Here is a 14,555-nt window from a genome sequence, read left to right as displayed (position 1 = left end):
CGGGGGAGTGCGCCCGCTGAGGCCCCACCATGACGGGCCGCGTGTGCCGCGCCTGCGGCGGCACCGACATCGAGCTGGACGCGGCGCGCGGCGACGCTGTGTGCACGGCCTGCGGCTCGGTGCTGGAGGACAACATCATCGTGTCAGAGGTGCAGTTCGTGGAGAACAGCGGCGGCGGCTCGTCCGCCGTGGGCCAGTTCGTGTCGCTGGACGGTAGGTCGGCGCGCGGGCGCGGGCGCGGGCGCGGGCCCCTGACCCCCGCGGCCCCTCGCGCCGTACTCTGGTCCCGCTTGGTTCCCCGGTCCCCTCTCGGCCCCCCAGTTCCTGTCCCTCCGGGCCCTTCTGGGTCCCCACAGTGCCCCGGACCCCGGGTCCCGCCTGGTCCTCCAGTCCCCTAGCCCTCTGGCGCGTTTGGCTGGAGGTCACCTCGCCTGTCCCGCCCTGCCGTGCTTGGTGTCGCCTGGGTTTCTCGCTGTCATTGCCTCCCAGGCGTGAGCCCGTCCCGAATCCTCCTTGCCCTGTCACCTGAGCTTCCTTACTGTTTTGTGCTGAGGGTATTTTATGTATTCTACTTTCACAAGGTTGCATGGTGTACGTGATTCGCAGAGTAGAAGTTACTCTTTTTTTTTTTTTTTTTTTTGGTACTGGGAATCGAACTCAGGACCTTCCGCTTGCCAAGCAGGCGCTTATGCTGCTGAGCTATGTCCCCGGCCCGAAGTTAACTCATTTTGATGCACTCCAGTTTATTCATTCTTTTCTTTCCAGGTCTTATATTTGTTGTCATATCTAAGACTTCTTTGTCTAATCTTCGCTTACCACATTTGTCTTCTAAAAGTTTATTGTTTCTGTTTTACATTTTTTTGTTTGTTCGTTTTTTTGTTTTTTTTTTCCGGTACGGATCGAACTCATGACCTGGAGCTTGCCAGGCAGGCGCTGTGCCGCTGAGCTAAATCCCCAGCCCCCTTTACATTTGTTTTTATTTGGTCGTTTTAAAATTTTTGGTGCAGGGGCTGGGGATTTAGCTCAGCGGCAAAAAGCGCCTGCCTGGCAAGCGCAAGGTCGTGAGTTCGGTTCCTGGTACCGGAGAAAAACCAAAAAAAAAAAAAAAAATTTTTTTTGGTGCAGGGTATTGGGCCTTGGGCCTCGGGCATGCTCAGCACATGCTCTGTCAATGAGTTACTCCCGAAATCCCTCCTGTTGAGTTATGGCCTGTGTTGAGTTGGTGTCCTAGAAAGTGTGATGTGTAGCTGAGGTTTGTCCTGTGCGTGTGGATGCCAATGTTCAGTGTCATTTGTTGAAAGCCAGGTTTTAATTGCCTTTGCTCCTTTGGCAGAGAGCACAGGGGCGCATTGGGTGAGACTCTTTGACCTACTGTTCTGTGCCATTTCTGTTGTCACTACTGCACTGTCTTGTTTACTGTTAAGTTTTATATTGTCTTGAAATCAGCTATTGTGAGTCCTCCAATTTGGTTGGTCCTCTTTAGAATTCTAGCTTTTGTAGTCACTTTCCCTTTTCCTTTGATTTTAGGGTGAGTTTGTATATATGTACAAAAATCTCTTGGGGCTGGCGATCTAGTTCTGTGGCACAGCGCCTGCCTGGCAAGCACAACGTCGTGAGTTCGATTCCTGGTACCGGGAAAAAAAAAAAAATCTCCCTTTTTAAAAAAAAAATTTTTTTTTTTTTTTGTCTTTTTGAGACAGGGCCTTGCTATGCATTTCAGGCTGGCCTTGAGCTCACTTTGTAGCCCAGGCTGGTCTGGAACTTGCAAGGATCCTCTTGCCTCAGCCTCCAGAGTGCTGGGATTACAGATGTGTGCCACCATGCCTGGCTAAAATCTCCCTTTTAATAGAATTGCGTAAGATCTCTTGACAAGTTGGGCAGGAAGATCACTATGAGTTTGAGGCCACCCTGAGCTCCAGAGTGAGTTCAAGGCCAACCTCGATTACAGATCCTCCCTCTCTCCCTCCCTCCCTCCCTCCCTCCCTCCGAACAAATCTTTTTCATTTATTTATTTATTTATTTGGTACTAGAAATTGAACTCAGGACCTTGTGCTTGCCTGGACCTTGTAGCTTGCCTGGACCTTGCGCTTGCCAGGTCCTGGGCCCTCATCCTTTTAAATTTCGAGTGATTTAACAATGTGATTATGCTGAATCTTACAGTCTGTGAACACAATATTCCATTCATTTAGGCTTCTTCAACATATCCATCTGTGTGTTGTAGTTTTGTAGCTCTTATATGTTTTTTATATGTATACCTGCAGTCTCTTTGGAGCTATTTCTTGCCTCCCTCCCTCCCCCCTCCCCCTACTTTCCTTCTTTTCTTCCTTCCTTCCTTCCTGCTTCCTTTCCTCCTTCTCCCTCTCTTTTTTTCTTTTTTCTTCTTTTTTTCTGTCCAGGAAATGAAACCCAGGGTCTAGCACAGGCTATGGAAGTGCTTCATCACTGAGCTATATCCCCAGTCCCATGTGGTTGATTTCTGTGTGCTGGGTTGTTTCTATAACCTTGTTAAACTTATTTGTTAGTTCTAAGAGTTTCTTATAGACTCCTTGGGATGTGCAATGTAGACAACCCTAAATACAGACTGTTTTATTTTTATTTTGTTTCTCTTTTTTGCTTTACAAGAGACATTTCACTCATGTTTCCCGTCTTGGCAGCATTCAGCCTCTTCCATTGAGTGGAATGTTAACTGTGGGTTTCTGGGACCTGTACTCTATCAGTAAAGTTGAGAATTTCCCTTTCTACTCCTAATTTGCTGAGTTTTTACTGTGAGTGGATGTTGAATCTTGTCAGATGCTTTTTCCGCATCAGCTGATGGAATCAAATGCTGCTTTTCTTCAGTCTGTCAGTGTGGTTAATTTTCTTTATTTTTCAGTCTGTCAGTGTGGTTAATTTTCCTTTCTGCAGTGTTGGGGCTTGAGCCCAGTGCTGTGTGCATGCTTCAAGTGCTCTACCACTGAGCCTCACACCCAGCTCTAGTGTTACTGTTTGAATGCTAAACCTGCCTCAGGTTTCTGGTTGTAGGACATTATTCTTCGTATGTGTTTCTACCATAGATTAAGTTTGCTAATACTTTTTGATAATGTTTTTCTATGCTTATGGAAGATATTGGTCTGTAGTTTTCTTGAACATTCTTGTTTGCTTTGATGTCAGTGATGAGCCTTATGGAATGAATGAGGAAATGGTCCTTACTCTTTTTATTTTCTGGAAGGGATTTTGCCAAATTAGTGTTATTTCTTAAACGTTTGGAACGCACCAGTGTGACTATCTGGAGAGTTCATTTTTAGATGGTTTTAAACTTCTTTTTTTCTTTTTGGTACTGGGAATTGAGCTCATGACCTTGTGCTTGTCAGGTAGGTGCTGTGCTGCTGAGCTATATCCCTGGCCTGATTTTAAACTTCTTTAACAGTAAGGTTATAGTTGTATTCTAGATTGTTTTGCCTTGGGTTGGTTTTGGTAGTTGACTTTGAGGAATTGATCCATTTGATCTGGTTGTTGAATTTATAGAGTTCCTGTGTCTTTGCATGTATGCAGGGTCTGCAGTGACAACTCTTTCCTTTCTGATGTTGCTGTCTAGTCTTTTTGTTTCTTTTTGTGTCTCTTGCTAGAAGTTTATGAGTTCTGTTGATTTTTTCCAAAGGACTGGCATTGGGTTTGAGTTTTCCCTCCTGCTCTTCCCTCCCTTTGGTCTATTTAACACGTTGTGCTAGTACTTTTTCTTTGTGGGTATCACCAGGACTGCTCTGACCATGGCTTGATGGCACATTGTCTTCAGCCACATCAGGATTGCCACGACATTGATGCCTGTTAGAGTGATGACAACTGTAATAAAAATAGGTCAGACATAGAGGTCTCTGTGGGAAGGCATTGTGTTAGGTGTGTTCCGGGGCCTCCTGACAGAGGGCCTCTTACCATGCCCCCAGAGCATAAGGGGAGGTGGTGTGGAGCAGGTGTAGGTGAGCTGCCACCCTCACACAGTGGTTAATCTCTGGAGGGGGTGTTGAGCAGAAGCTCAGACAGGCTCTAAGGTGGCATCAAGATACCTTTTAGGGAGAGCCAGTCCAGCAATGGTCGTGTCCCTCAAGGTGTTGTGGGGCTGTGTGTTCTTAGCTCTAGGGGTGGAGGTGTGGTGCAGGTTGTGCCTGGGTGGGAGGTATTATGGCAACTCATTTCCCAGGTGCCGTCTTGGCTCTCTCTTTCCTCATCAATGTGATCACACTGATGGCTCAGTTTCCCGCATGCCAGGAGGTCCCTAGTGTCCCTTGGTCAGCTCATCCTCCTCCAGCTTCATCCTGAAAGTGGAGTATTCTCGTGGAGTGGCGATTTACTAGTTTGTTACAAACTGGAAAGTGGTCTTGTTTTTCCCAAATGTTCTTGCATAAGTAACTCAGACATCAGGATAGAGTAACCAGGGACCCACAGCAGAAGGTCCTGTCTGTGGGAACCACCACATGTGCCATGGTGTCTGGGCTCTTTCTGAGCAGAGCCTGTGTGGAGGGAAGAGAGGAACAGCAAAGGACTGCAGGCCCAGAGTGGCTAAATGCAAGGAGGCCAAGCTCTCACCTAGGCATGAGGAAGGCTAAACCACTGCACAGGAGTATAGGTTCACCCCTGCATGTAAGGATTGTGGGGGTAAAGCAGGGCTTCCACAAACTGGCACTCCATTGTCTTGAGGTCCCCCAAGTCCCAGTGGATGGTGACGCGTATGTCTTATCTACCCTCCTAGCAGCTATTGTGGTCACTCCTGAGGATGCTTGGAAGCTTCCACTCCAAGCAACCAGTGGCTGCTGCCTCCTTAGGGTGCCTCCTCTCCCTGTGTTGGGAGTTGCAAACCTCTGTTACCAAAACACATATGATTGGGTTGGGAGCATTTCCTATGGTTACCGTAATTTTAAAAAAATACATATTTTTTGCCATACTGGGGATGGAACCCAGAATCTTGGACATGCTAGGTAATTTCTCTACTACTGAGATATGCCCTTAGCCCTGTAATCAGAATGATTAATGGCTACAGTCTCAGCTCCTTAAGTCAGGGATTCCCAATCCCCAGACCATGGACTGGTAGCAATAGTGGGCTCTTAGGAACCAGGCCACACAGCAAGAGGTGGGTGGCAGGTGAGGCAGTGAAGCTTCGTCTATATTTACAGCCACTCCCCATCACTCATATTACTTCCTGAGCCCTGTCTCCTGTCAGATTGGCAATGGCATTAGGTTTTTATAGGAGTGCAAGCCCTACTGTGAATGAACTGCACATGTGAAGGAGCTAGATACCGTGCTCCTTGGGAGAGTCTAATATTTGATGGTTTGAGGTGGAGGTGAGCCCGTGATACTAGTGCTGGGGAGCAGCTGGAAATGTAGCTGAGATTTGACTGCATAGAGACGTAATAAATCAGGTGCTTGCAGACTCATATCAAACCCTATTAGTGAGTGGTAAGTGATAAGCTGCGTCTAGTGGCTGGCTTCATAGTGGCAAGGGATTGATGTACCCCAAATGTACAGTTGCATTTGGTGGCAGCTTTAAGTCAGAATCTGACAATTATTTTAGTCTGTGTGAGGCCCACTTGTCATTTTATTTACCACTTTTGTCAGCACTTCTGTCCTACACTCCACAGTCTCAGTCACAGTCTTAGTAAGCCCACAAGCTAACCCTGGCCAAAATAAATAAAACAAAAAGATCACTGGAGAGCTTCTTTGAACAGGGGAAGAGACCTAATGATGAGAAAGCAAAAGACTGTAAAATGCAGCAGAAAGAAAGCTGCATTTGGAAAAAGATACCAAGATTCCTACTTAAATTATTTCAGCCAGGCATGGTGGTGCCCGCCTGTAATTCCAGCACTCAGGAGGCTGAGGCAGGAGGATTGTTGTGAGTTCAAGACCAGCCTGGGCTACAAAGTGAGCTCAAGGCCAGCCTGAACTGTGTAGTGAGACCCTGTCTCAAAAAGACAAAAACAAAAACAAAGCAAAACAAATTATTGCAACAGGTGATTCATATTCTCCAAACCTGCTTGTATAGTATGTGGCAGTGGCTATCTAATGAAGCCATAAACATTCAAAACTGCTTTACCACATTTAGACAACGCACCCTGCATTAAAAGACAAGCCTTTGGAAATTTTCAAAAATAATGTGAACACAACAGAAGAGTTGTTTTTTTTTTGTTTTTTTTTGTTTGTTTTTTTTTGGTGACAGTGTCTCAGTGTGTAGTTCAGGCTGGCCTTGAGTTTACTATGTGGCTTAGGCTGGCCTCAACCTCACTATGCTATTCCTGCCTCAGCCTCCTGAGTGCTGGGATTACAGGCGTGTGCCACCATGTATTGTTTCTGTTTTTTTTTTTTTTTTTTTTTCCTTTATTTTTGAGACCGGGTCTCACTTTGTAGTTCAGGTGGCCTTGAGTTCACTAGGCAGCTCAGGCAGCCCTCAAACTCATAGTGATCCTCCTGCATCATTCAGAGCTTTTCAAGTCTTTGGATGATTACATCTCAGAAAACCCAAACTGTTCATTTCATGTTGGTATATGTACAAGTGTCTCCCCTTGAAGGGAATGTCACAGCATCCACAAAAACCCCTTGGTGAAGTTAAATGAACACAGTTTATAAAGTTGTTGTTCCCAAGTTGGAAGCATTGCTGAGAGGAGTGGAGGATGGTACTGTACATGGGCCTTCCCTGGACACTGAGGTAACTTGGTCCCCTGTCTTCTTTTGGTCCTGGGTATAGGGTGTCATCTTGTCTGCACTGCACAGCAGCTGGCCTATTACACACCCCTGCAGTCCTGGGCATAGCCTTCACCACCTTTTGCTGCCCAAAAGACCTTCCTCTGGGCAACCTGGACGTGCAGGTCCTTCCCACTGTTCAGGAGGGGATGGAGTTAGCCAGGCCTGTCTGCACGGTACTTCTGGCCATGTTGTTAGAAAAAGTACCAATGTGTTTTGAAGCAGAGCACATCTGAAGGTCAAGCTTTCACAGTTGGCAGTTTCAGCCAGAGGTCATAATTGGGCTTGCTTCTTTCTCACTTTGGGGAGCCCACAGGTATTGGTTAGGGTTCACTAGAGGAACAGAATCAATAGAAAATGTGTAACAAATTATGAAAGGGATTTATCAGATAGGCTTACAGGATCACAGGCGAAAGCAGTCCACAATGGCAAAGGGATCTAGAAGCTGCTCAGTCCCAGAAGGTGGAAGCCTCAGGACAGGATATCAAGGATGCAGCGCCAGCCTGAGTCTGAAACCTGGAAGCTGTTTGGAGAGTCACTGATGTGAGAGAGTCTTTTTTTTTTTTTTTTTTTTTTTTTGGTTTTTCTCCGATACTGGGAACCGAACTCATAGACCTTGCGCTTGCCAGGCAGGCGCTTTACCGCTGAGCTAAACCCCAGCCCCTTGAGAGAGTCTTTTGAAAGGCTGAAAAAGCTGGAGTCTGATGTGCATGGGCCATGGCAGCAGCATGACACCTGCTGGAGCAGAATGAAGCCTTAAAGCACGGTCTCACTTTCTCCTTCCCCTTTTGATGTGTCTGGCTGCATGCCTGTTACTGGTTCAGATAGTGCAGCCACAGTCAGGGTGGGTCTCGCCCTTGGTTCGCTGGCCTACATGCCATCGTCCTTTGAAAACACACAGTCACACACAGCCAGAGATGTGCTTTACTAATCTGCTAGGCATTGCTTAATCCATTCAAGTTGACAGTCAAGATGAACCATTGTGTGAATCTTGGTGTGCAGAGATTGGATAAGTGCTTTTTGTATCATCCATGGGTGTTTTCTACTGTGTGTGTCTGTGTTGTGGGGAAGCAAAAGTCAAGAGGTAGTTCCTAGAGCAGGTACAGCCAGAGCAGCTCCTGAGAGGGCAACCCAGTGTTGAGGACATGGGATGAAGGTGAGAGTGACAGAGGAGGATAAGGGACGAGGGAGGGCAGAGGAGGGAAGTAGCACATGGAGGTGGCAGGAACTGGGCAGTTCTGCAGTGTGCTTCAAGTAGAACTGGATTAGAACAGGTTGAGGAGTGAGGAAATTGCATGATCTGAAGTCACTGATTTTACTTAAAGTGGCATCTCTCCATGGTCCTCTCCTGTTAGAAAATCCCTGGCTTTCTTCTGTCACTGAGCAGGGACAGGTGGCTAGAATAGTACCCATTGCATCCCAGCCTTGGTGGGCTTTAGGGTTTAGGCTTTGACCAGTGTCCTTTTTCCAGTGTAGTTGTTTTACTTTTATTAAAAGCATGTATGCACTTCAATAGGGCAGTTTTTTTTTTTTTTTTTTTTTTTTTGGTTTTTCTCCGGTACCGGGAACCGAACTCACGACCTTGCGCTTGCCAGGCAGGTGCTTTGCCGCTGAGCTAAATCCCCAGCCCCAGGTTTTTCTTTATTTAAAAGTTGGCGTCACTGGGCAATGAAATGGTGGGGGATTGCTGGCAGGGAATCCTGGAGAGGCATCAGTTTCCAACTAGAAGAAAAACCACCCACAGCGGTTTGGAACACTTCAGAGGTGACACATTTCAGAGGTGACACAGGTATCAAGTATGGCTTGGTGGGATTGGAGCCCAGCAAGCTACTCCCGAATATGGAGTATTTCTAGAAGTGGGCAGTGGTGCTGTCAGACATAGCAGTCACTAGTGGCAGACACTACTGGGAAGTGACAGTGAAGTGCTCCCAGCAGTTCTGGATAGGAGTGGACATGTCCTGGGTTAGCTTCATCAGTGCTGATGATTGTTTAGGGGTTCTTTTTTTTATTTTTGTTTTTATTTTAAAGATAAAAGAACCAAAGTGTATTAACAAACACACATAAACAAACAACATAAAAACAATAAAAACAATACAGAATTTCAGACAGGGTGATAGGAAATTAACAATGGTTGTTGTATTACATATTGTTATCTTCAAATTAGTTACTCAGATAAACAAATATAGGCATGTAAGATTGATCAAACAATTAAATAGCAAGTTCCTTTCAACAAAACCAATAGAAATTAGTAGTACAATTATCTTAGCTATCTTGTGTATACATGTATACATATTTTTTCCTTCTTTCCTTGTTCTCTCTTTTGCCCTCATCCTAATCGTTCTTTCCTTTTTTTTTTTCTTTTGTCTTTTTGAGACAAGGTCTATCTATGCAGTTCAGGCTGGCCTTGAGCTCACTTTGTAGCCCAGGCTGGTCTCGAACTTGCAATGATCCTCCTGCCTCAGCCTCCCAAGTGCTGGGATTGCAGGCCTGCGCCATCTCACCTGGCTCGTTCTTTCCTTTTGAACAGTTTCTTTCCGTTTCACAATATCTATTGTACCTTTTAGATTTTATTTACTCTTTTAGGTTCTTATACTAGGGAGACAATATGATGTTTACTCATGCGAGTCTTATATATTTCACTTATGAGTATGGTCTTTAGTTGTGTCCATTTACCTATAAAAACCTCGAGTTTATCTTTCTTTATAGCTGAGTAACTGGAAGATGCAGTCACAGCCACAGATACACTCAACCATCTTATCTTTGACAAAGGGGCCAAACAAGTTCACTGGAAGAAAGATGGCCTCTTTAATAAATGGTGCTGGAAAAACTGGCTTGCCACATGCTAAAGACTAAAACTAGACCCAAGTCTATCACCATACACCAAACTAAAGTCAAAATATATTAAAGATCTAAATATTAAAATGGAAACACTAAATCTCCTGGAAGAGAAAGTAGGTAAAAACCTTGAAGACATAGGGCTAGGTAGAGAGTTCATGAACAAAAATGAAACTGCGTGGGAATTACTTCAAAGAATCAACAACTGAGATCTCATCTTATTGAAAAGTTTCTGCACATCTAAAGAAATCACCAGCTGAGTAAAAAGAAAACCCAGAAATTGGAAAAAAATTTAGCTAACTGTCCCTTGGACAAAGGGCTCCTATCTAGAACATATAAAGAATTAGAAAAAATCAGGCCCCCCAAATTGAAAGACCCAACGCAGAAATGGGCATCTGAGATTAATACACACTTCTCAGATAAAGAAATACAAATGGCAAATAAATACATGAAAAAATGTTCAACATCATTAGTCATTTGAGAAATGCAAATGAAAACACCGTTGAAATTCCATCTCACCCCAGAAAGAATGGCTGTCATCAAGAAATCAACCAACAACAAATGCTGGAGGGGCTGTGGGAAAAAAGGAACCCTTCTCCACTGCTGGTGGGAGTGTAGACTGGTGTAACTACTGTGGAAACAGTCTAGAGATTCCTCAGTGAGTTAGGATTAGAGGTCCCATTCAAGCCAGCTATTTCCCTTTTGGGTATTTTTCCAGAAGAACTAAAAACATCATACCACAGCGATACATGTGCATCCATGTTTATAGCAGTGCAATTTGTAATAGCTAAATCGTGGAAACAGCCCAAATGCCCATCAACTGAGCAATGGATAAAAAAGATGTATTTTTATATAATGTTCATGGATGTTCTGTGCCCAGCATGAGTGGCATACCTTGTTGGCTGAGGAGAAAGCCCCGGTTGAGGCTATCAGGCAGCCAGGGAAGGTGAGGCTGCTGTTGGAGTATGAGGACAAGAAGCTGAGCCTGGTGGATGTGAGCCAGGTGTCTGATCTACACGCTACAGATTTCTGGGAACCAGGGATACCTACTTTTATTCTTTGGGGTGGAGAGCTGCTGACTCATTCAGGATTTGTGGTGCCTAAGGGTCTCTTGATGTGTCCATTACGAGAGTACCTAATTGCATTGTTGGCCAGCTTTTTGTTCAAAGTGTCTGAAATTGTTTTACTTTGCCCCAAGCAACTGTAGCTCCCAGAGTTCAGTGTCAAGTCCTAGGCATTATCTTAAGTCATCTTTCTCTGTCCCCTACCTTTTGAAAGCTAGGCATAGGGCTAATTTTTCCCCACAGACTGCCTTGATTTTCCTGGGCACCCATGGGTATATATTTCCCTGACCTGAAAATACTCATATTTTCCCTGACTTGTTTTCTTCTTCTCTTTTTTTTTTTTTGTCTTTTTGAGACAGGGTCTTACTATGCAGTTCAGGCTGGCCTTGAACTCACTTTGTACCCCAGGCTGGTCTCAAACTCACAACATTCCTCCTACCTCAGCCTCCCGAGTGCTGGGATTACAGGCATGTGCCACCACGCCCAGCAACTTGCTTTCTTTAGTCTCTCTGCCTCTCCATCCCCAGGCCTTTCTGAGACCGTTGTCTTGGAATCTTGTCTTTCAGCTGTGTTTGAATTATGTATTCTTTACTGTATTACCTCTCCCTCTTTACCCACATGTAACTTATTTTGGGGGCTCTACCTAATCTCTCCAGAGGAAATCATTTCTATTTCTGTTTGGACAAGTGGTGCAGTCAGTGACTTGGACCTTTTTCTACAACTTCTACAGTGTGGACTATGGTTCCCTCAGTGCTTTATTGACTCAGTGGGTCCAAGTGAGAATATAGTCCACCTTTCCTAGTACCTCCGTGCATAGGTCTTCAGCTCACATGGCTGCAGCAGCCCTCATCCTGAGTGTGCTTACCTTCATCTATGCACCTCTGACACCTAGCCAATTCATCATAGTCATTGTGCCAGTTGCAGCTGTGACCAAGGGAAGAGACACTATGGGGGTATCTAGGGGATTAGAAGCTTTATTCCCGAGAAGTTTCATCTTAATATCTGCCACAGTTGAGACTTCCAGAGGAAGGAGAAAGGCGTGAGGTTTTACATCATCCATTTTTGGGTCTGTTCAGCTCTAAACTCCTTCTCCCCTTGGCAAAGGAATATGCTTAACCAGAAGCATTATTTAGGGATGCGGGGAAAACCTGGTGTAGTAAGAAAATATGTGCATGAAATACGGGTTGTTTGGGCTGTCTGGTGCTGTGATTCTGTCTTACTCTACCTTCTATGATGTAGATGAAGCTGGATACCCCTAAGAGAAAAAGACAATCACTGGATTTAGCAAAGATTATAATGTATGATTAAAGTTTGAGTACAAAAACCAAGCACCCCCCAAAACTTGGAAGAGAGCATGTGCTGGAAACAGGCATGCTGAGGTGTGGTTTTTCTTGTTCAATAACTACAAAGTATGTAGTGAGTTTCCTTTAAAAGATTTCAAGTGTAAAAATTCTAAAGTTTAAAACAGCCACCATGCACAAAATAAAGAGTAGGAAATGCGCATAGTGAGACCTGTGTTGGCTTCTGAAACCCAGAGTTAGTATATTGGTATTTGCAGCCCCTATATTCCTGGCCCCGGCCAAGCAGGCTACACAGCTAGAGTGGGCTTTCTGGGCCTTGGTCACTTCTAGCCTCTCTCCTGAATTCCCCAGTGTGACTGTGCCTCACTTGCCCCAGTCCCCATGAAAGCATGCTGCTGAGTCCTGTGTCAGCTTCTTGAAGGCTGCTGGCCTTGTGGCAACTTTTTATAGGAGGACCTACATTTCAGGCACTGCTGCCTGTCCAGGCTCCAAGCTGTAGCAGAAAGTGCTGTGTCCTTGAGCTTGGTGCTGATCTCAACTGAGATATGAGGGTCCCTTTCAATAAGCTAGCCCTGTGACCATGTTAACCAGAGGAAGCAGCAGATGGACACAGGTCAGTTCTGGGCCTTGACAGTGATGGGGAGGCTGGGTGTCACCTGGTAAGGCAGGTACTTGCTCATCTCTTTCCGAGGCCAGCCTCCCTGCCCGGATGAGAGCTTCATGTGCCCTGTGGGCTGCTCTACCTGGCCCATTTATTGCCCTTTTCAGAGTTTGCTTGGCCATTGTAATTCCTTTTTGCTTCTAGCTGCACTTGAGAGTCATTTTGCAAATCTGCAAAAAGTCTTGTATTTGTTTGAGAACCAATTTTATTCACAGATAAGCCAGTTCTGTGCTTATTCTGTGCTGACTGTGCTGGAGGGTGCCCCATGGCTGGTGATAAGGTCCTGCTGGTCCAGGTGGCCAGTAGTGGGTGTCACTGGAGCAAGTCACTTTTGCACTTTCATTTCTTTCTTGCCTGTGTCCCTAGGCCCTGCATGCCCAGTGTATGGCTGAGGCTGTGTGTATACCTTACAGCAGAAGTCTTGAGTCCTTTTATCTGTACCTTGTCTCAGATGTGTTGGCCCCTGTGCCAGCTGCTGGAGGCCAGTCCCTGTGCATGAGGGCACATACCAGCGGCCCTATCTGAGTTCATATCACCTGGCTTACTCATTCCAGCGTTGGCCCATCTGAAGTCTAGGCATCTATGGTGTGGCTCATAGCCTGATGAATGATCCATGTGTACACCTGATGTTTTTAAGGGTCAAGTCCCAACCCTGAAAGCCTGCAGGGCAGAGAGTGGTGGGCCATCCCAGGGTTCCTGTCTGTTGGCAGAGTTCCAAACAGTGCCTGGTGGCTTAGCTGAGACCACACTGTGCATTGAGCTCTCCCAGCCTGCAACCCTCTGTAGAAGGTGGTACACAAGTGGGTAGAGACTTGGGCATTTCCTGCAGATTGGTTAGCTGTGGTTCCTTCCCTCTAGGAGCCCATGTCCAGCAGGTAGGAGTCCCTATGAAGGTGTGATGTCCATGGCCTGGGCCTAGCAGCGGGTGTGGGGAGGACCTGGTGGGGACCCACTCATGATGTGAGACTCACTTTGCTGCAACTGGGAGGCAGCACTGTATGCTCATCCTGCAGTTGGATGACAGTAGCCCACTAGGATTACTAGTATGTTGGAAGCATGGTAGGAACTTGGAGATAGGCGTGGTTCATCCTGTGGGACTAGGGAGAGCAGAAGGCCGCTCCACCTGTTTGGTGATCTTCCCTGAACACGAGCTGGACCCTGTTTCATTCTGTGTGCTATGAGAGGGCTGTGTGGGTCTTCTCTGTGAGGCTCTGGCTAACCTGTCTATTCTCTGTTTCCAGGTCCTGGCAAGCCACCAACCCTGGGCAGCGGCTTCCATGTGAACCTGGGAAAAGAGTCAAGAGCACAGACACTGCAGAATGGTACTAACCACTGTGAAGACCTCTGACCTTGGGGGATGCTGTAAGGTGGGGTTGCAGTGTAGGGATGAAGGGTGAGAGCACACAAGGCTTCAGCTACTGCTTTTGGTCCCGTGGCACCCATCCACCCAGGCATAGCCTTACCTTGTGGCCTGCCACATCCCGCTACCCGCCACACCCAGGGCTAGTGCACTTCTGAGAGGAACTACTCCTTTGTCCCTTCCACCATCATCAGGGCCTTCATGGGCACCCTGCAGACCCTGCCAGGGCCATTCAGAGGGAGATCCCTGGACCCTGCCACATTCATGACTGTTGGTTCCTGGTCTTTGTCAAGATGGTATAGAAACAGCAGGTGTATAGCACTTTGGTGTGGCAGTGCTGTTTTCATTGTATTTATTTAACTGGGTGATTTCCTCTTAAGTTGGAAAAATTCTTTATATATTTTATTTTATTTTTTTGTCTTTTTTGAGACAGGGTCTCCCTATGCAGTTCAGGCTGGCCTTGAGCTCACTTTGTAGCCCAGGTTGATCTTGAACTCTCAATGCCCTGCTTCCTTATATATTTTAAGTTTTTTTATTTATTTTTGTTGTTGTTGTTGTTTTGTTTTGTTTTTTGTTTTGTCTGGTACCAGGAATTGAACTCATGACCTTGCGCTTGCCAGGCAGGCGCT

The 14,555-nt window shown here is 46.0% G+C and overlaps 1 protein-coding gene and 1 pseudogene across 1 annotated transcript in view; both read left to right on the top strand.

The window, feature by feature from the left end:
- Positions 1-14,555, top strand: part of Brf1 (BRF1, RNA polymerase III transcription initiation factor 90 kDa subunit) — a gene marked incomplete at its 5' end in the record, with an annotated part of 75,383 nt that continues 60,828 nt past the window's right edge. Inside the window, 2 exon segments of the mRNA XM_005410860.2 lie at positions 1-213; positions 13,808-13,888. Of these exon segments, the coding sequence (XP_005410917.1) occupies positions 30-213; positions 13,808-13,888 (265 nt within the window).
- LOC102012580 lies at positions 8,374-12,720 on the top strand (annotated as a pseudogene).

This window comes from Chinchilla lanigera, unplaced genomic scaffold (genome assembly GCF_000276665.1).
Source record: "Chinchilla lanigera isolate Chin_1 unplaced genomic scaffold, ChiLan1.0 scaffold00137, whole genome shotgun sequence".
Lineage (NCBI taxonomy): Eukaryota > Metazoa > Chordata > Mammalia > Rodentia > Chinchillidae > Chinchilla > Chinchilla lanigera.
The sequence above is the reverse complement of the archived record's forward strand: the minus strand, read 5'-3'. Positions and strand labels throughout refer to the sequence as shown.